The sequence below is a fragment of the Scyliorhinus canicula genome, chromosome 10 (genome assembly GCF_902713615.1).
Source record: "Scyliorhinus canicula chromosome 10, sScyCan1.1, whole genome shotgun sequence".
In the NCBI taxonomy this organism is placed as follows: domain Eukaryota; kingdom Metazoa; phylum Chordata; class Chondrichthyes; order Carcharhiniformes; family Scyliorhinidae; genus Scyliorhinus; species Scyliorhinus canicula.
In genome coordinates, this window is record NC_052155.1 from 95,314,894 (window position 1) to 95,337,310 (window position 22,417).

Consider the following 22,417-nt stretch of genomic DNA (forward strand, 5'->3'; position numbering starts at 1 on the left):
AGTCACACCCTTTGGTTGCTGCCTTCTTTCATTGAACAGGCATTGCTGCACAAAATTATTTTTTCTTGCACATCTGGCGCAGGTTTTGCCGAATGCTGGCCATTTTCTCAGACAGTGCATTCTGCCGCACATCAGGCACAAAATGGCGTAATCCCAAATTTTTAATTGCCCGCCGCCCAGACCACGTTTCTGATTTTGCTGTGACACAGCAAAGATGGCACCAGTCGCGCCCTCTTTCTTCCCGCCACTTTCCCGGGTCTGGATCTCAGTGATCTGCTTTTGTGCTATCTCACTGGCCTTGCAGATTTTGATGGCATCTGGTAATTTTAAATCGCTTTCCCTTAGCAACTGCTCGGGTAATTTATCACATTGTAAACGGTCTACAATTTGGTCTTTTGTCAATGAATCATAGAAGTCTGCAAAATTGCAGGACTGCACTTTGAGATGTAGATCTGTGACAAAACAGTCAACGGTTTCGCCTGATTCTTTCAGTCTCATCGTGAATACATAGCGCTCGAAGGTTTTGTTCTTTTGTGGATGGCAATAGTTATCGAATTGCTCGATTATTTTTGAGTAGCCCTTCCTGTCTCCTTCCGAAGCGAACTGAAAAGTATTATACAGATCAATTGCTTGGGAACGGGCTACTGTCATTAGGAGTGCTATTTTTCTCTCATCCGAAGCTTCTTGGAGACAAAGAGCTTGCACATAAAAAGTGAACTGTTGCTTGAAAGCACACCAGTTCGCATCTACATTATCAGTCATGAACAGATGGCTGGGAGTCTTCACTGCTTCCATCTCGCTTCGACGATCCTGGTAGTATTTAATTTAACAGCCAATTTATCTTTTGAGTCTCGGCTTGTTCACTTGTGTCTTCTCGACTTATCTAACTTTTCCTAACTGTTCTCTTTCGACATCCACTCCAAAGGTACCATGTAATGTTCTTTGATTGGGCTGATGTGAACAAAGAACATTAGGCTTTGTTTTATAAACAAAGCTATTTATTACTAACACTGCACTAACGAGTAACTAAAATGTCTAAGTTGAATACAGTTGGAATTACAGTTGGTCTAACTTAGATACAACAGAGCTGCTTTCATCTGCGACTGCTATCAACTCCTCACAAATACCTTCTGAAGGAACACATGGTACATCCGGGTCCTGGGACTCTGTACTCTCCCCACCTGCTGGTGGGATGGTAGAACTACAACAGTAAAACATATAACTTTTAATACACATGCAGATTATAGATCATAGAATATACAGTGATGATGAACTACTCATATTATATACAGATGATAGTCTTCCTGTCATCACACCTCTCACACCTATTTGGGCCTGCCTATGTTGTGGAGGGACAAAAGGAAGGCATTGTAAACAGCAGGCTTGATGGATCAGGTGGGTCCATGGCAGGTGGCCTGCAAATGGACATGAAGGGGTTGTGCTGGTGGGTGCTATGGGTGCTGAGGAACAAGCTCGAAGACCGGATGTGAGAAGGGTACAAGTGTCAGTCAGTAATTTGTGGGGCGGGGAAAAGGGTTGGGAATTTGAGGGGTGGCAGGTAGCACTGATGCCAGGAGTGAGGCTCCAGTCAGGGATTAATAACTCGTACAGTATTTCCCTCATTGAAAATATTTTATTTGCTCAAGAATTTAAAATCATCTTTTATTTAATCAAGGTCTGAGATGAGGGGTCAGAGATGTGAGGGGTCAGTGATGGGAGGGGGTCGGAGATCGGGTGGTTGGAGGTGGTCACAGTGTCGGAGATGGGGGGACGTAATTGCGGGGGGTCAGAAGTCGGGTGTGGGTCAGTCCTTTGGATGTTGGGCTGGATCATGTGGGGCTTCGGGGGGTGGGGCTTTAGAGGTCGATGGGGGTCTGAGATTGGGGGAGGCAGTGGTGGGGGGGGGGAGGTTGAGCATGTCAGAGATCGGGGAATGCCAGAGGTCAGGCCTCAGGTGAGGGTGTCAGGCCAGGCATGCCTCTGGGGGTGGGTGCAATCCCATGGGTTGGGTAGTTTTTCTTGGGATGTGTAGTCCCCTCAGGGTTAGATTTATTCCCAGGGGGATTTAGTGGGGATTCCTGGGGGATCAGAGCATGATTACACCTGGTAGGAGAGAGGGGTAGTCAAAGATTATCATAGAACTTACAGTGCAGAAGGAGGCCATTCGGCCCATCGAGTCTGCACCGGCTCCTGGAAAGAGCACCCCACCCAAGGTTAACACCTCCACCCTATCCCCATAACCCAGTAACCCCACCCAACACGAAGGGCAATTTTGGACACTAAGGGCAATTTATCGTGGCCAATCCACCTAATCTACACATCTTTGGACTGTGGGAGGAAACCGGAGCACCCGGAGGAAACCCACGCACACACCGGGAGGATGTGCAGACTCCGCACAGACAGTGACCCAAGCCGGAATCGAACCTGGGACCCTGGAGCTGTGAAGTGATTGTGCTATCCACAATGGTACCGTGCTGCCCTGCTACCGCGCTGCCCACTAGGGAGAGTCCACTAAGTCTGTACAACAGCTATCCAGAAGTTAGAAGAAGTTTTAATTCTCTAAAGTTTTCTGGGTAATTCATGAACCACCCAAAGCTTTTGATTTAAATCACATTTTTGTATGGTTTACCATGCAGGACAATTGCCCAGGGGAAGTTTGCACTTCTGGCATATGCTCTGCAAACCTTACCTGGGAACTTCCAAAGGAGATAATAATTTACGGCCCTAGCAGTAGTCAATGTTATTATTTTTGAATGCACAACTATGGGCAGAATTCTCCAAGCCCCTGTCAGTGGATTGGATGGTGGGCGTGGGGGGAGAAAGTGGCCAGAAACTCAGAAATCAGCTTCACACCGCCGCAAATTTACAGCGGTATCTCTCGCTGGTGTCCGCCATAGCGGGTCATAAAGAAACGCACCAGTGGCCAGCGTGAACTCATTTGCAAACCATTAATTTGATGCAGCTGAAGGCCCAACCTCTCATGCCAGATTCTCTGCAAAGCCGGCTGGAGAACATGCTGCTTTGGTAATCATTTGAAACAACGTGATGTGCAGATGTCAAGACTCAACTAAATAACGCCTGGCATTGTCTCTGGAGTTCAGGACCGAGGTCACTCGCAACCCTACACAATTACAGTCCTGGGTCAGAGGTGCATCTGCAGGTCGACCTTCCAGATTGGGTGTTCTGTAGGGGGCCCATCTTCTAGCCTCAGCATGTTCTTAGACATCCATCTTCTGGCCTCAGAGTGCTCCTGGAGATACATCCTCATTTCAGGAGGTCCACCTTATTTCTTTATGATTGGATTAGTGATGTTGGACACCTTTTCAATATGGCATCCAGGCCTGCTCCACAGCTGAATATGCCATAAAGCACCCAGGTGCGTAATTAATGAGGTCGGGGCTGGAAGATTTTGTCATAATATACACACAGGTATATGATGGTGCACAGACAGGCAGTGATTGATACACAGGATGACCAATGAACACACACAACACAGCAGCCAATCACCAGACAGGACACAACCACTATAAAGCCAGAGGGCACTAGTTTTCCCGCTCTCTTGGGATCCAGCCTCTGAGACAGTCAGAGCCCGTGAGCAACAACTAGAACATACACCATGTGGTAGTAAGATAGTCTGGTCAGGTTAGCCTCAGGTCTCCAGTCAAGTCAGCATAGTGTCAACCCACAGTTAAAGTGTGTATGATAGTTAAGAGCTCAATAAAATCGAGTTGCATTTCTCCAAGTGTTGGAAGCCTATGTCTCTCACTGCTGCAGTAAACGCAGTCCTCGCAGACCCAGCTTACCCAACACATCAGATTTGCCATGTTTTCCTGCCAGTTTCTGCATTGGGAAATGCTCCACGTCCCACACCTGTCACAGCACTTAGTCTCAAAATACCACCTTATATGTGCAAACAGTGGCAGGATTTGGAGTTTTGAGGCAGGACTCCAACAACAGGGTCAAATGAAGATATTGACCTCACATTCTGTGGGAAACAGTCACCCGGAAGTGATTTTCCCTGAAGTAGTCAATCAGAGATGAGTAGGCATGTTCACTGCCAATTAAGAATGGTGGGTCATCACCACCTGAAGCTGTTGGGCCACTTGGAGAAGTAGTCTGCAGTTCAGGTGAGTGGGAGAGAAGGAGGCACCCTCTTTCCACATTTGAAACAAAAACTGTCCTCAGAATCCAGCCTAACACTGTGGAACAGGAATGGAAAGCCTGCAACCACAGTTTGGCCATGTAGGCGGCTCAGGCCTCAACACTTGCCTGGGGCAATGAGAACTCCATCTGTAGCCAGGAGGCTGCTTGCAGGCAGCAGGCCACTTGTGGGCAGCACTTGGGGCAGCACGGTAGCATCGTGGATAGCACAATCGCTTCACGGCTCCAGGGTCCCAGGTTCGATTCCGGCTTGGGTCACAGTCTTTGTGGAGTCTGCACATCCTCCCCGTGTGTGCGTGGGTTTCCTCCGGGTGCTCCGGTTTCCTCCCACGGTCCAAAGATGTGCAGGTTAGGTGGATTGGCCATGATAAATTGCCCGTAGTGTCCAAAATTGCCCTTAGTGTTGGGTGGGGTTATGGGGATAGGGTGGAGGTGTTAACCTTGGGTAGGGTGCTCCTCCAGGAGCCGGTGCAGACTCGATGGGCCGAATGGCCTCCTTCTGCACTGTAAATTCTATGTTCTTCCACCCACAATCCAGCATCCAGGAATATGGCTTGGCGGGGGGGCGGGGGGGGGGGGGGGGGGGGGGGGGGGGTGGATGTGTGGATGATGTTGCTGTGAAAACAGTCATGCCAGCTGTCAATGCTAATTTCTGTGCCCGCCTGCCTACAAGCTCGCCCATATGTGGAACTAGCAATTCAGTCTAGATTTCAGATAACTTACTGTGCTTATGCTGAAATTCTGTTTAAATGCAGTAGATGTCGTACTTGCTACAATATACTGTTGTAACAAATGATAAGGATTTCATTCAAACATTCAGAAGTGATTTTATATATATTTTCTTTTGTTCTAATAACATATTGGTTTATTACAAAAACAATTTAAGCTGGCATGGTTTTGCCATGTGATTGCACTGTGATAGAGTGGCTAGTAACTGACAGCATTTAAAATGGCAAAGAGAGATGCTGGCGTGATTTAACGGCAAAGTTGCACCCGGCGCAGATCTGGACGTGCCGGTTGAATTGTGGGAGAGGCTGAAATCGGGATCCGGGCAGGGCGCCAATTGGTTCACAATCTAACCGGCCTGCTCCCGTTGGTTGGTACAAGATCCCGCCCAGATGTAGCAAGACACTAATTGAGACCAATTAAGAGCCATCTCCAGCTCATTAATGAAGGCCAATCTGACAGTCTCCTGGAAACTAACCGGCTCCCCATCGAGAGGTCACGAGGCCACTGTTTAGCACTCCTATTTAAAAACAGGAGGCTGGGCTAGTGCAACGGTTGCTGAGGGGAGCGGAGGTGCGTAGCTGGTTCCAATCCCCGGCATCAGCCCAGGGGCACTGGAGCTTCTGGCCCAGTGTTCGGGACGGAAGTGCGGAGGGAACTGAGTAGAGTGCTGGGCACCATAGGTCAGGGGTGACCCCTGGGCTTGGGGTTGAGGAACCTGGTGCCTGTGGGACCTACAGGCCATCGTTCAGTATTGTGCATACCCATAACAGGGACAACTACAGTTGCTGCCTGTCAGTCCTACCAAACACTTCCAGAACAGAGCCCTGTTCTTTGTTATTTGCTAAAGATCACTTTAACTCTCTCTGACTGTGAGCAGCCTCTGGCTGCACAGCTGAAATCTATTGCAAGCACGGAATTGGCATTGTTAGGTGAGATCACTTCCCAACTGCAGGTTGTGTTTGCTGCTTGCTGCTGCTCAGCTACAAATGCCTGGAGGCTTTGGCAGAGGGTTTGTTTGCTCCTGGCTGCTGCCTTTTCTGCTTGCCTGCTTCTTCTTCCCCTTGGGCTTATTGCTGCTTTCTGGGTGAAGAGAAGGAAGAAAGAAAGTAGTTGTCTTTTGGTTTCTTTTACCTGGAGTGCGGCAAGGGGAGGATTTTGGCAGGCCTACTACTGGGCGGAGGATGCATGAGGACTTGCTTAAGAAGTCTGTGGATTTTTTTAAAGGTCTGTTTTGTATGTTGATTGTGTATTCTGTTCTGGACTTGTGGGTCACCTGTTAATGCCCCCCTGTGTTCCTGTGGCCCATCCCTCGGAGAGGGTAATGATGGAAGATCAGCCGTCAAGCTGCAGGGAGGAGGGGCAGCGTCTTGGCTGATTATACAGAGGTTACGTCGGGGCACTTTCACTGGTGACTGTTTATGTTTAGTAGCCATCTGCTGCTCCCGTTATGGGAGCCGTGTTGGTCACTTGCGTTCGTTGTTTTCTCTTTTGTTCTGTGTTTGGTCTATGTTAGTGGTGGGTGGGGGGGGGGGGGGGGGGATGGAAGTGGCCATCCTCCAATCAGTAGCAACTAGTCCAGAGTCCAAAGAATTTTGAAAAATGACCGCCAATGGATCTATAATTTCTAGGGCCACTTCCTTAAGTACTCAGAGATGAAGATTATCAGACCCTGGAGATTTATCCCCCTTCAATCCCATTAATTTCCCCAAACCATTTCTTTACTAATACTAATCTCCTTCAGCTCCTCACTGAAAATTGTGTTTTTCAGAAGTTTCGGTACATTATTCATGTCTTCCTTTGTGAAGACAGAAGAAAAATACAAATTTAGTTCCTCAGCCATTTCTTTGTTCCTTGTTATGAAACTACCCCCCCCCCCCCTTTCTGATTGTCAGGGGCCTACATTCGTTTTCAATCAATCTTTTTCTCTTTACATGTCTATAGAAACTTTTACAGTCAGTTTTTATGTTCCCCACTAGCTTACTTTCATATTGTGTTTTTCCCTTTTTAGTCAATCCCTCGGTCTGCCTTTGCTGAATTTTAAACTGTTCGCAATTCTCAGGTCGATTGCTTTTTCTTGCTAATTTGTGTGCTTCTTCTGTGAATCTAATACTAGCTCTAATTTCCCTGGCCACAGTTCCCTTTCTACTCTTGCGCCAAATAGGAATGAACAACTTTGGAATTCGCCTAATCATTCCTTGAATGCCTGTCATTGCCTGTCCACTGTCCTTCCTTGCAGTAAGGTTTCCAAGTCGATCATAGCCACCTCCTGCTTCATATCATCATAGTTACCTTTATTGAGATTCAGGACCCTGATCTCAGAATCAATTACACTATCCACCTTGATAAAGAATTCTATCATTTTATAGTCGCTCATCCCCAAGGGTTCTCTCACAACTGGATTGCTAACCAATCCTCTCTCATTGCAACTCCCAATCCAAGGTGGCCTGTTCCATTGTTGATTCCTCAACGTATTGGTCCAGAAAACCATTCTGTACACTCCTGAAATTCCTCCTCTATTATTCTGTGACTAATTTGACTCACCCAAACTATATAAAGATTAAAGTCACCCATAATCACAGATGTTCCTTTATCACATGCATCTCTGATTTCCTGTCTAATGCTATTCCCAACATTACCACACTATATACCATCCCCTACTTATGTTTTTTGCCGCTTTGTGTTTCTTAACTTGACCCAAACTGATTCCACATCATCTATGCTAATATCTTTCCTCAATATTGTATCAGTATCCTCTTTAATCAACAATGCAACTCCACCACTTTTTCCTTTATTTCTTACCAGTGTCACTGGCATCATTGTCACCCTGTTCTGCCTGCTGATCTTGAGACAAGTCGGTGTCAGGAGAGGGGGATTTGGGTAAAGTGGAGACCGCTGTCGTCTCCCTGGTGGCAGGCCTCGGGTCGACCTCCAGTGCTCTCTACTCCTGGACACTGCTTGTAGGACCCTGGGGTCTCCATGGGATGGGGAGGCAGCTGGAGTGAACTCCAGAAGCCTCTGTGGTATCCATCTCTGCTGACTCCTGTTGTCTGCACCATGGGGTTGATGCCCTCAGCGATGCTTTCAGTGGCAGGGCCATACTCTGCAGTGCCCTGGCAATGTCCGCCTGCATCTGGGACTTGTCCCTCAGTGACTGGGACATGTTCAGCTGGTGCCCTCTCCTGCATCCATAGCCTTTAGGACTCCTCTAATCGGCCAGGCACTCACTGGAGTGTCACTGATATCCCCTCCTGAATCTCACAACTCAGCCCTAGCCTCTGCATCAGCTCTGGGATAACTTTGCCCAGAGGCTTGGCATCTGTCTGGTACCCAGCTGAGTCCTGCGATCCAGAAGACCTCCGACTGCTGACTCCCTTGGATGTTTCTGCCTCCACCTAATGTGAATGAACAACTGTGTGGTGGCCAGATTGTGCCCCAGAGGCCTGCCCACTGAGGTGTGTGTCTTTGCGCTGGTGATGACAGCTGTCATGCCTCGATGGTGGTCTCCTCGGAGCTCTCCTCCAAGGTGTTCTGTTGGGTGGCAGGGGCGACCCTGAATGTCCCAGCCCCATCAGATAGAGATCCTGCAAGGTAATGGACATGTGGTCAGTGAGAGGGAAGGATAATTTTGTCTGACATGAACAACTCACTTGAGGCAGGTCATCTGGGTGAAGGGGTAGTGGATTCTCACCTTTGCGCTTCACGCCAGCCCTGCTGTCGGTGATCCTTGTCTCATCAGCCAACCTCACGATTTTTAGGTCTGTTCCTCATGGGGGGGGGGGGGGGGGGGGGTGAGAAATCTGTGTGAAACTCCTCCGCCCATCTGTGTCCTGTCCCTGTTAAGGGCCAACTTCTCTTGCGGGGACAGAGATGGGGCATTGTGAGCCACATGCTTGATGCATCAGGGGGTGTTTGTGGGCATGTGTTGGCATTGCTGGGCATGGGGGAGTTGTGCTAGTGGGTGCCAGGGTGTGCTGGGGCACAGGTGTGGTGATATCCTGTGTTGGGGGGGGGGTGTGTGAGGCTCCAGCACCGACCTGTTGGGGGGTGGGTAAGGTGCTGGTGGTCGGGGGGGTGACATTGGACAGCGTTCCTCCTGGTCACGCTGCCCGAACAGACAGCTGCTGCCATTGCCTCCCAGGAGGCATTGGCGGCCTTATTGCTGGTCTTCCAACCCCCCATCCCACCCCCCCACCCCAAGTAGGAGCAGGGTGTCCCATCTCGCCTCCACGGTGTCCAGCAGCTTGGTCAGGTCAGTATCACCAAAGCGTGGAGGTGGCCTATGTCTTGCTATGGTCATGTGCTGCCTGAGAGTGAGTCTGGAGGGAGTGTTTATGTGCAGCTCACCCTTGGTAGTGACGAGCTGTCGGGTGTGGTTCCGGCCAGTAAGCTGGCAGGTCAGCGGGTTCTGCCGTGAAGCTGGTGGGGGGTCATTTTCGGCACTAAGTGCCACTAAACATGGGCCGCGTTCTCACCGGCACAGCCGTTGGGAAGCACCCGGGAAGTCGTACCTGATATGACACTTTCCCCTATCAATGGCAACCAATAAATATGGACTTGGGAACATTTCATTCAGCACATACCAGTGACATAGTAACACAAAATGAGAGGCAGGCTGGCCAAGTGACAAAATCACAAAACTGCACAGAAGGATCACTGATAAGTACATATAAACATCGATATAAAGCTTTCAGCACCATTTAAATAGTATATTTATTTGATGAAAGATTGACATTTAGGACACATTTGTGATGATAAATATTCATTAAGTCCATACTTCAAACCTCGAAACCATGATTTTAATTTACAAAAACATTGGAGAGTTAAAAACTGATATGAAATAGATCATTTAATTTGCTACAAATAATTTTATTAATCTGTGCTGCATCAAAGGATAGTTATTTAGACTCCCAATCAAATGTCAGTGATAATCATGATCTCATGACATCGAGTCCCCAGATTCTCTGTAAATCTAAATATCATTATGATTCTACAGCTCAAATATAATATTTGTCAAATGTAAATAGAAGCAAGATAGCTGTCGTCTGATATTAAAGAAACATGAACTTAGACATTGAATATTAAAATGTTATTGCTTGGTTGAATAAAGTTTTATTCAAGTTATTGAAATCTAATGTATTTTTCAATTACAAGAAATCGAATTAGAAAGAAAAGTGCCTTATTTATGTTTTTATTTAAGCATTTTAGAAAAATGCAAGGAGATCATGTAAAATGATACTGAGCATTGGTCACAAATTCGAATGGGCTGTGATTCCAACACTTCTGCCAAGATCATGCCAGCCATTGCCCTCATATATGTTGAGCCGGGGGAGGGCACATAATCTGCAAAGGACTGATGGACTCATTTCATATATAAAGTGGAGTCTATCAAATGGCTAAATTATTTTCAACCAACTTTGTGTAATTCTTAATATAAAATATAGGAAAAGACGCATGTGCTCAAACTATTCCTCATTTAGAGGTCTGGAGACCATTAATCTGTTTTGTTTCCATAACTGCCTCCACTTGTACCTCAATCCATCACATTTCCATTCTATTCTTAAAAATGATTTATCAGACTAGCTGTTGCATGCTTTGACCATCTACTCATCAACCCAGAAATAAAAATAAAGCTTTTATCTGCATAGCATGAAAGATCACATCAAATATTTAGCTAATAAACAACAAACACTTTTGTGACAGTTAATAACAATATAATAATAATCGCTTATTGTCACAAGTAGGCTTCAATGAAATTACTGTGAAAAGCCCCCAGTCGCCACATTCCGGCGCCTGTTCGGGGGGGCCGGTACGGGAATTGAATCCGCGCTGCTGGTCTTGTTCTGCATTACAAGCCAGCTCTTTAGCCCACTGTGCTAAACTAGCCCCATTAGCTACTGGGAATGAGTGTCAGGTTGGTAACAAATTGTATTGGTGTATTTTGACAGTGCTTTATTCCTTTAAACATTTGACAAATGTGCATAAACAATTTTTTAAAATAAAATCATATTGACCTCCTCACCAATGTGTGCAAAACTTGAAAATAAGCATCATACTTACAAGCTAATTAGCTTATGGTTTGACTCAAAATAATGTACCTGACCCATGTACTGCTGCAAGAGTTGCTTCCTTTTCCCAATGGAAATTTCTAATGGTTGGAGGTGCTTCAGGAAAACCTACCAAGCGGAGTCTTGCTCCATCTGCAACACAATTCCATTTGTTTCCAAGGTTGTCCCCAATTGCAACAATGCGGATAATGGAAATTCTAAAGCAAAGGATGTTTCAGCATCAAATAAATAAAATAAAGGCTTGCATTTATATAGTGTCTTTCATAAAGCACCTCAACATGCTTCATAGCCGAGTAGTTGCTTTATGAAAAAGGATAGTCCCTGTTGGAAAGTAGGAAAACAAATGGAAACCATTCTTATAGTTTATCTGTTGGAGGTTTCTAACAACCATGGTTTAGGTAAGAGCCTTTTGAAAACCACCCCGCATTAATATATGACTAAATGTTGAATTTATGCTTTGACTTCAATGCAGTAAGACATTCAAGCAGCATTACATTGGTTGAAACATTACCATAAGATAGTGTTAGATACATTCTTCCATATTATTTTGTAGGTTAATTGTATGGTTTACCAAAAAATACCTTTTCATATTTGTTCAGATCAATCTTACTGAGCTCGGAGAGATGTACAAAATTCGCATTGGCCATGACAATAGTTCAGGCAACTCTGGCTGGTTTTTAGATGATGTAAAACTGAAGGAACTTGCTACTGGACGAGTTATCAGTCTTCCTGTAAACCGTTGGCTGGATGAGAATCAGGATGATGGAGATATATGGAGGGAATTTCCTGTTGCCAACCTCGGAGAAAAACACCTTCCAGGTTTGTGTCTCTGTCTGCTGTGTTGCTATTTAGGATTTAGGTTTGCTCTAAATTTGCAAAGATTTTGAAATGTCCAGGATGTTGAATTTCTACAATCCACAACATCAGAACGTGGGCCTCATGTGGCTGTGTTACTCCCACAGAATCATCTCTCATCAGTTACTTGTATCATCCACACCCCACTGCCCTTCATCCCCAACCTACTTCCTTCTGTATATGTCCCTGGAAAAACTCTCCCCCAATTCACTGGGAAGAGAACTCTCAAAATCACATTGGCCCATCCTTTGGCCCTCTGTTCACCATGGCATTTCTGCAGCTACCTATCCACTCAATCTCACCTCCACCTTCCATGCCTTAGACTATCATAGGAAACATAAGAGATAGTGGAGTAGACCTTGAGGCTGCTCCTCCATTCAACATGATCATGGCTGGTCCTCTGCCTCAACTCAACCTTTACACCCACATTCCTTATCTCTCGATTACTTGCAACACCAAAGTCCTATGATCTCAGCCTTAAATATATTCAGTGATGGAGCTTTCACAACCCTGGGGATAGAGAATTGTAAAGATTCATAACCTTCTGAGTGAAAAACATTCTCCTCGCCTTAGTCCTATTAACGCCCTATTCTGAGACCGTGCCCCTGCATTCTGGATTCCCCAGCGAGCAAAAACAACTGCTCAGTGTCTACCTTGTAAAACCTGTTCACAAAACTGTACACTTTAATGAGATTATCTCTCATTCTTCTAAACTCTGCAGATTATGGGCACAATTTACTTAGCTTCTCATCACAGAACAATTCTCTCATCCAATCTTGTGAAACCAAACTTGTGAACATTTACTGTACCGCCTTTAAGGCAAGTATACTCTTCCTTAAATATGGAGACCGAAACCATGCATTGTGAAAAATGAAAAATGAAAATCGCTTATTGTCACGAGTAGGCTTCAATGAAGTTACTGTGAAAAGTCCCTAGTCGCCACATTCCGGCGCCTGTCCGGGGAGGCTGGTACGGGAATCGAACCGTGCTGCTGGCCTGCTTGGTCTGCTTTAAAAGCCAGCAATTTAGCTGAGTGAGCTAAACCAGCCCTATTGTGTTCCAGGTTTTGTCAAAGCAAGGCCATTTGCAGTTTTGGTAACACTTCCTTCTTCTTTACACCATTCCCTTGATGAAGACCAACATTCCATTTGCCTTCCTAATTGCTTGCTGTACCTGCATGCTAACTTTCTGTGTTCCTTATACAAATATATTTAAGTCCCTCTCAATATTAACATTTCAATTTTTCACACCTTTAAAAAAGAAATTCAGTTTTTTTATTGCTATCAACTGGAGCTCACACTTACCCAGATTACACTCCATCTGTCGCCTTGTTGCCTACTCACTCAGCCTGTTTTTCAGCCTCAGTGTGTCCTCTTCACACCTCATATTCGCACTTAGCTTTGTACCATCAGAAAATCTAATACATTCCTCTTGTCTCTTTATATGAGGCATTAATGCCGTCTGAAATGACCTAGATAGCCACTCAGTTCGAGAGAAATTAATGATGGGAAATAAATGCTGGCCCAGCCATTGATGCCCACATCGCAGGAATGAATTTTTGTAAAATTGATTGGAAATAGCTGAGAACCCCGCAGTGATCCTTGAGGCACTTCACTAGTTACAGCCTGCCAACTTGAAAATGTCTGTTTATCTCTAAAGTTCTGTTTTCTGTCTGTTAATCAATAGTCCACTCATGCTAATATAGTATCCTCAATTTGAGCCTATATCTTTTTGCCTCTTCGAAATCTTAGTTTACTACATACTTCTCATGTCTCCTCTCTATGCACCCAACTAGTTGTGTGCCTAAAAAGCTCCAATTTGTTGAACAGAGTTTTCTTTCTATAAAATCAATGCACTGACTTTCGACTCCACCACAGAATATGCTCCCTGACCACATTCTCTTTCCCTCTCCCTGAGTCTGAACCTATAATAAACAATGTCTCCTCATTCAAACCATTCTGCCAGGTTGGGAGGACTGTGGCATTGGAATGGAGCAACGTTTTTCCAGCATTTTTCTCAATCTTTAAAATTGCAAAGCCTGCTGGCAAGCCAAGGGATTCTCTGCCAAGAATGGGGGAAATGCACGAAGGAGGCTTTGCGGGCCTAAGTCAGAACAGCTGCCGATGTTCCATCAACAGATCTCCATTTCAGCCTTGGAATCTTCAGCAGTCAGTCCTTTACAAATTACTATAAGGTGCAGAAAGGAGTCCACACTGAGCCGAACAGCTTGAATCAAAAGGAAAAAGGTTTAATGCAACAGAACAAGAGTACAGAGCAGTTACTGTACTTCAGGGGGCCAGTCACAGTTCATGTCACTCCGGTTTTATATAGGATGTAGAAGAGGGTGCCCCGCCCCTCAGTTTGGGACTATCAATCCCCCAGTTTCATCAATGTCCCACGACCTGCTTAAGTTTCCATTAGTGTCCCATGACTTGCCTAACCCCAGGTTATGAAGCAAAGCATTTTGTCATGTATTTTAACACTTAGCGGCACAGGCGCAGCAGTAGCAGAGGAATCTGCAGGCATGGCAACTCCAGAGGCATACGCTTCCAGTGGCCATGAAGATGACTGTGGTCCGCAATTTCCTCAATCGTGGGTTGTTCCAAGGCTGTTCAGCCAGCCTCTTTGGAATTGCACAATCAACAGCGCACAGGTGCACCCAACAAGTGACCAAAGCTTTTTTTGCCAGGTTGATTTTGATTTATTGTCACATGTACCGAAGTGCAGTGAAAATAATTTTTCTGAAGCTGAGGGAATGTACACAGTACGTACATTGTCGACAAAAAGAATAATCAACAGAGAACATTGACAAATGGTACATCGACAAACAGTGATTGGTTATAGTGCGGAACAAGGGGCCAAACAAAGCAAATACATGAGCAAGAGCAGCATAGGGCACCGTGAATAGTGTTCTTATAGCGAACAGATCAGTCCGAGGGGGAGTCATCGAGGAGTCTAGTAGCTGTGGGGAAGAAGCTGTTCTAGTCTGGATGTGCGGGTCTTCAAACTTCTGTACCTTCTGCCTGATGGAAGGGTCTGGAAGAAGGCAATGCCGAGGTAGGAGGAGTCTCTGATAATGCTGTCTACCTTCCTGAGACAGTGAGAGGTGTATACAAAATTAATGTGGGTGTGGCAAGCTTGTTGGGCAGTTAATTTCATTTAAGACACACCCTGCTTTGCAGATACAGAGGGGGACAGAATTTTCCACGATTAGAGGATTCTCCCAACTCCAGGATGTGATTGACTCCACGCAGGTGGCAGTAAGGGCACCCATGCAGAATTTGGAGAGGTACAGTAACCAATAGGGGTACCATTTTAAACTCATCAGTTACCACTGAAAGAGGTATGGGCTCCTGCTACCATGGCAGCTGCACAGTTCATTCACACACATGCAGCAGAATTCTCTGTCGGCAGGATCCTCCGGTCTGCCGGCAGAGCACCCATGCCCGCATGTTTCCCAACAGCGTGAGGTGGCCACAATGGGAAACCTCATTGGCCTGCTGCGGAAACGGAGAATCCCGCTGCCGGCAGGGGGTGCGGCGTGCCGGAAAATGCGACTGGTGGACTGGAGAATCCCGCCCAAGGAAACAGTATTGGCATGAATGTTTCCTTTTTGTGCGCAGTGAGTTTCAGTATATCTTATTTATCTCAGTACAATGCAGAGATGACTCTAGTTCTAAATCCAGAAAGTTTATTTACAGGGCTTTAAATTAACTTCGAACTTAAAGGATTTCCAATGCTCACAGTTCAGAGTCCAGGGGTGGGATTCTCTGATCCTGAAGCTAAGTGTTGATGCCGTCGTAAACGCCGTTGCGTTTTACGACGGTGACAACAGGCTCCCAGGAGCAGTGATTCTGAGCCCTACAGGAGGCCAGCACAGCACTGGAGCGACCCATTTGATACTGGTGTCAAATGGGCACCACAGGTCTGCGCATGCGCGCTGCGACCGGCGCGAATGTGCGCATGTTCGGCTGCTCCCTTCTCCGCGCCAGCCCTGACACAACATGGCGTAGGGCTACAGGGGCCGGCGCGGAGCAAAAGAGGCCCCCACCACAAGAGGCCGGCCCGCCGATCGGTAGGCCCCTATCGCGGGCCAGGCCACGGTAGAGGCCCTCCCACACCCCTCCCCCAGGTCAGATGGATGCCGAGGTCCCGCTGGGTAAGACCAGATGTGAACGGTGCCGGCATGACCCAGGGTTTTTTGGGTGGCCACTCGGCCTATCCCGGACAGAGACCCGCCGGAGGGCCGCTCGACCGGCGCCGCAGCGACCGCGCTGGCGCCAATGGCAACGATCCTCCGCTCACTGGAGAATCGGCGGACCAGCGTCGGGGCGGCGTTGCGGGATTTGCGTCCGGCCTGGCGATTCTCAGACCTGACTGAGAGAATCCCGCCCCTGATCCTTTCTGGAACTTTCCCAGGTGTCAGGACTTAACTCAATTGCTCCACCCACAGGCTTAAGCAACCAAGCAAGTGTACCAGGATCAGTTACCAGACTAACATAATCAAACCATTGAATACCACAGCTTTTCCCCATTTTAACTCAGACTTTATTTTCAATTAAATCAAACAAGTTGAACTGTAAGCACAGAAATTGTCTTTGAGATACAAAAAGTCTCTCCAAGCTATGATTTTGATGTTGCAGTTCTGTGAGATCAGCTTGACAATGTGGATGATCAACATCACTCATAGGAAAAGGAACTGCATCCTCATAATCACTGCCCTTGGATTATCCCGTTCTGTTCGCTATAGCAAGCCTCTAGTGTTTCACTTGGTGTTGTCGCCAACTGATAAGTGTTAATACTGAACAACCGCATGATCTGTTTTGAATCCAATCGAGATGGTGCACGTTTGTGGCTGAAATTTTACTCAAACTCAATCTCCAACCTCCAACTGTGGTTCCCTTGTGACTGTTCATTCATCAAATTATAGGGAGATACGAAAAATGAGCAGTAGCAGGCCATTCGGCCCCTCAAGCCTGCTCCGCCATTTAATAAGATCGTGGCTAATCTGACAGTAACCTCAAATCTGCATCCCACCTACCCCTGATAACCTATCATCACCTTGCTTACCAAGAATAAGTCCACCTCTGCCTCAAAAACATTCAAAGACTCTGCTTCTACCCAACACCTTTTCAGGAAGAGATTTCTTATAACTTATTTTTAAATAGTCTCCAGTTCTAAATTCTCCCACAACAGAAAACATCCATCTTTTTCACCACCTCCTTTCTGTCAAGACCCCTGGATCTTATATGTTTCAGTCAAGTCGCCTCTTGCTCTTCTAAACTCCAGTGGATACAAGCCTAACCCATCCAACCTTTCTCATAAGACAACCCACTCACTCCAGGTATTAGTCTGGCAAACCTTCTCTCTACTACTTCCAATGCATTTACGGCCTTACTTAAATAGGGTGACCAGTAGGTAAGATAAAGTCGCCACAGCTCCAGTTGACCATAGGCTGCTTTTGAGAGGGAGAGCTAACTGGTAGTGGTTTAACCTGATCACCACACCTCAGGTGAGGGGCAAGGTTGAGAAGGTGGGCCTTCATGAATAACCTCAGCCAGTAAAGGAATTGAACTCGTGCTGCTAGCCTTATTCTGCATCATAAACCAGCTGTTTAGCCAACTGAGCTAAACCTCAACACCTGACTGTTCAGCCCCTGGCTCCTCCCATTAGCCACAGCATCTTACAAAGCTGAACACAGGGCTGGATTCTCCGTAGTCGGGATCTCTGTTTCGCCGGCAGCCTGTGGATTTCCCGATGGCGTAGGGCTGCCCACAATGGGAAACCCCATTCACGGCTGGCGAGATGGAGAATCCTACCCACAATGTGTCTAATTATCTACTCCACAGGGAATGCTCTTAATAAGAACATAAGAACATAAGAACTAGGAGCAGGAGTAGGCCATCTGGCCCCTCGAGCCTGCTCCGCCATTCAATTAGATCATGGCTGATCTTTTGTGGGCTCAGCTCCACTTTCCGGCCCGAACACCATAACCCTTAATCCCTTTATTCTTCAAAAAACTATCTATCTTTACCTTAAAAACATGTAATGAAGGAGCCTCAACTGCTTCACTGGGCAAGGAATTCCATAGATTCACAACCCTTTGGGTGAAGAAGTTCCTCCTAAACTCAGTCCTAAATCTACTTCCCCTTATTTTGAGGCTATGCCCCCTAGTTCTGCTTTCACCCGCCAGTGGAAACAACCTGCCCACATCTATCCCATCTATTCCCTTCATAATTTTAAATGTTTCTATAAGATCCCCCCTCAGCCTTCTAAATTCCAATGAGTACAGTCCCAGTCTACTCAACCTCTCCTCATAATCCAACCCCTTCAGCTCTGGGATTAACCTAGTGAATCTCCTCTGCACACCCTCCAGTGCCAGTATGTCCTTTCTCAAGTAAGGAGACCAAAACTGAACACAATACTCCAGGTGTGGCCTCACTAACACCTTATACAATTGCAACATAACCTCCCTAGTCTTAAACACCATCCCTCTAGCAATGAAGGACAAAATTCCATTTGCCTTCTTAATCACCTGTTGCAGATGTTAATATAACACAATGTCCATCAGCCCAAACTTTTGTGATGTTTTAATTGTACCCCTTTCTTCAAAAGGTCTAGCTGTCTTTCAAACCAGGATTTTTAAAAGCATGACTGCAGCAACCACATACTAACTGAGGCTTTTAACCCTTACTGCACCAACCACATATAATACTATATCTGAATTTCCTACATTCATCACAACACTGGTAATGCATTTATTAAATGCGTACATGTAATGTCCGATTACGAGCAAATATTTGACCACAATATGGACAAATCTTCTCCTTCACTCCAGTATGTGTCTTATCATGGCTGAAAGTCTGTTCACTGTTGTGTGTTAGCAGAAGTATCTGCAGGGAGGAGCTTCACTCCTCAAAACTGGAATGGTCTCTCTTCTGAATGTTTCCTTTTGTGATACTTGCAGATATTCTTCTGAGAAAATCCTTTCCACATAGTTTGCATGTGCAAGGTTTGTCCTCAGTTGAGCACTCCTTGAAATGACCTGGCTCTTTTCCTTTGTGATGGATGTAATGACACAGCAGATGGCAAGGGCCAGGCTGCCCAAATCCCAAAGAGAAATTGAGACAGTTGCCAGACTGATTTTGCAATCTGTTTCAAGTTTCTCTTTGGGATTTTCTGAACTGAAGAATTAACTCTCAGACAATGGTGATGATTTTATACTGAAGTTAGATATTTATTCAAGTAAAGAAAAAAAAATTACACTCGACCAACACAAGAATACCATTACACAGTTGGCAGTATTCTTTAATAATTTCAAAAAAGATCTTGGCTTAAATAAATTTGAGAGCTAAACTCCCTTTTGATGGCAACAGTCCTTACAGATTTTCTAATCTATAAATTTCCAGTAAATGTATCACACAATGCACTGCTGCTCTAAAGTGTTCCTGAGGGTGACAGCAAATTGGTTTCCACTGATCTGGCTTCATCTAAACTCTGTTTTCTTTCAGATTTCACAAACCACCACAAAGTTTTCTTCAATCTGTTTTTCCTGTTTGATCTTGCAGGCTGTTGTTTCCACAATCCTTTCGAAGTTCCTTTTCTCAGAAATGGTCAACCCCCTTTTTACTTTATGGCTACTATATTTTAAAAGTAAACCCACACTATTTTGCTGTCTATTTACAATCTTCAAATTGTATGGGCGGGATTCTCCGCCAGCGGGATTCTCCGTTTTGCCTGCATTCGCGGGTTTCCCGACGGTGTGGGGCTGCCCCACAATGGGAAACCCCATTGACCGGCCGGCGTAACAGAGAATCCCTCCGGTGGGTTGGGGCCGAAATGTGGCGCGGCAGGGCGGAGAATCCAGCCCTATATGTTTCCTTTGAAATGCAACAGCCAACATAAACTACTCCTTTTCTTTGCCTTATTTACATTCCAATGAAAGATGTCCTGGACCCCTCTGTTCATCACCATATCAACCACTTGCCTTCACACCCTTATTATTGATGTTTGACTTTTGCAGTCTATCTGTCTCTAATTTAACTCAACCAGCCACACCCCTACAAGCTTGCTTTCCAGTATTCCCAGACAGTGATATTGCAAAGATAAATTAAACCTCTAATTCTCCCGACATGGTACATATTATACCCCGCTCAGGAAATATATCAAACTGACAAAGTCTTCCTCTTCATCGGCGACCTATGCAATTTTACAAAATGGTTCCATGTAAAGCATGAGTTGCAACGTTCTCCCTTGAGTTGGACATGGCATTGTGACTCAGTGAGATTTCCCACTGTTTCCAATGCATCTGTCTGTCTTGGGAAATAGAAAGTTGGTCTGGTGAGATTTCTGAGATCAACTTGCCTCTAACCCTTACACTTGAGATTGTTGGGCGAGCTGTGTCTGCAACCATGAGTCTGGGTAATTGCTTTCAATCTGATGTGGAAAATTTGATTTTGACTGCCAAAGTCATGGCTTTTTCCAATGTTAGATCATCAAGTTTAACTTGGGGAACTATCTTTTCAATTCATCGGTCATTAATTGGTTCATTGTTCAGCAAACCAAATTTACGTGTTGGGCGCAATTCACCTGCCACATTGTGCTCTCGCTTGAGCACAACATGGCTGTAGAATGCCACGAGAGGCTTCCAACGAGCCTCCCAACAGCCTCCGCGCGTCGCGGGATTCTCTGAAGTCCCACAAGACATCGGAGTCAGAATTCTGCCTCAAATGGCCGTGACCAAACGTTGCTCCCAGAAGTAGGTCATAAACCTACGTGTGACCTACTCATGTGGGATCCACTGGCCTGAAGTTCCTTGAAAAACCTGCCACAAATTAACTTTGAAAGTTTTTGAGAGAATCGCATCTGTAGAAACCAATTGCGTAATGGTTTAATGGATTTTCTGTTTCCCTGGGAACTGTGACAGAATGTATATGATTTGATCATCACACTTATTCTTAGCCCAAAGTTTTTTCAGAGAGCACTTATTGCCATAGAAAAATAAACATGTTCTGTGAGGTGCTTGAATGTTCACTGGCCTTATCCTCTGCGACAGTGTACAAGTATTGCTTTCTTAGGGGTTGCTGCTAAATTCAGACTGTCCAGCCCTGTAGCGAGCAAGTAGGTTTTGAACCCCAAAATCCATCACTTCCATGACATGGAAAGATCTCCTGGTGAGGAAAGAGAGGGTTCAGGAGCTGGTAAAGTTAAACGTTTCTCAACCATCCTCATTGCCAATTTTGCAAAGTATTTTCCAGGTTGCTGCCTCCTATCTCAGAGCAATTCATAGATTACTCGAGTTCTGAATCCAGACAGTTATTTGTGGAACGTTAAAACATCTTAAGACTTACATGATTTCCAACACAAACATGTTCAGAGCTCAGAGCCTAGATTCCTTCTGGAACTTTCCCACTCTACTGTTTGGACTTAACTTGCTAGCTCCACTCAGAGGCTTAAGAAATCAAGCAAGTTGTATCAGGATCAGTTACAAATAAAATCAAACACAGATTAAACAAACTGTTGAACATTATCCCTCCCCGCCAACTGTCTCCATCAATGGATGGATGGATACTCAAGAACGGTTATTGACTGAAAATGTAGCTTTTCACACCCCTCTGCCAATCACACTCAACCACTGAGGAGGTATAATGAGAGCCACCTTTACACATTTGCATAGGTCAGTGATCTACGAAAGATGAGGTTTGGGTGCCTCAACCACGCGGGGGGGAGGGGGGGGGGGCAACTAAAGTATGCACCCCACAGAATATCCAGAATCATTGTAGTCTGCAGAATGATGCATAACTTGGCACTAAGAAGTGGTTTGACACTGGACCTGGAGGAGGCACAGAAGGGAGCCTCTCCGCAGATTAGGATCAGGAGGAGGAGGAAAAATTACACACAGAGGGAGGAGAGTGAGGATGAAGGTGCCCCGGGGATGAGGAAGGCAGTGTTGTTATAGAGCTATGAGGAGTCATACAGGCACCAACCTGACCAGAAAGCATCTGTTGCTTAACGTGCAGAGAACCTTCCATGAGTGCAAAGGCTGACTTGGAAGGCAGTGGATGACATTTGAGAGGTGGGAAAGGGTGTCAAAACGGTAGTATTCAATAGTTTGTTTCACCTCGATTTGATTATGCTAGTCTGGTAAGATCTTTGTACACTTTCTTGATTTCTTAAACAACTGGGTGGAATTCGGGAGTTAGGTCGTGATTTTAGAGGGAGGGATTGGAATCATGCTGTGAGCAAACACAAACAATGAAGATTGCTTCAGACCAACTGGATACAATGCTCATGCGGTGAGACATTAAAGGACTTTTGACTCTGTAAAATTCCAATATTTGGCAAATATATTTTAAATAGTTACCGTTTTGCACAGATAAAGGATTTTGTTTCATTCCTGACTGTTACCTTACTTTACGCAACTTAACTTTAATCTAAAACTCACAGTGACCGATTAGTGAAGTCCCCAGAGGAGTATTCTCTGCTCTCAGAGGCAGGCTGTTTACTTTCCTGGCTCTATGAATGTGAGCATCATGGTGGTTGGTCTCTTAATGTGGGGACCTGTTGAGACCTTCCCTGAGACTGCATTACCAGCAACTCTGCAGGGG

At 45.7% G+C, this 22,417-nt stretch overlaps 1 protein-coding gene across 1 annotated transcript in view; it reads left to right on the forward strand.

The window, feature by feature from the left end:
• Window positions 1-22,417, forward strand: part of LOC119972132 — a 660,627-nt gene that overhangs the window by 288,960 nt on the left and 349,250 nt on the right. Inside the window, exon 28 of the mRNA XM_038808465.1 lies at window positions 11,555-11,774. Within this exon, the coding sequence (XP_038664393.1) occupies window positions 11,555-11,774 (220 nt within the window). The remainder of the gene's footprint in view (window positions 1-11,554; window positions 11,775-22,417) is intronic.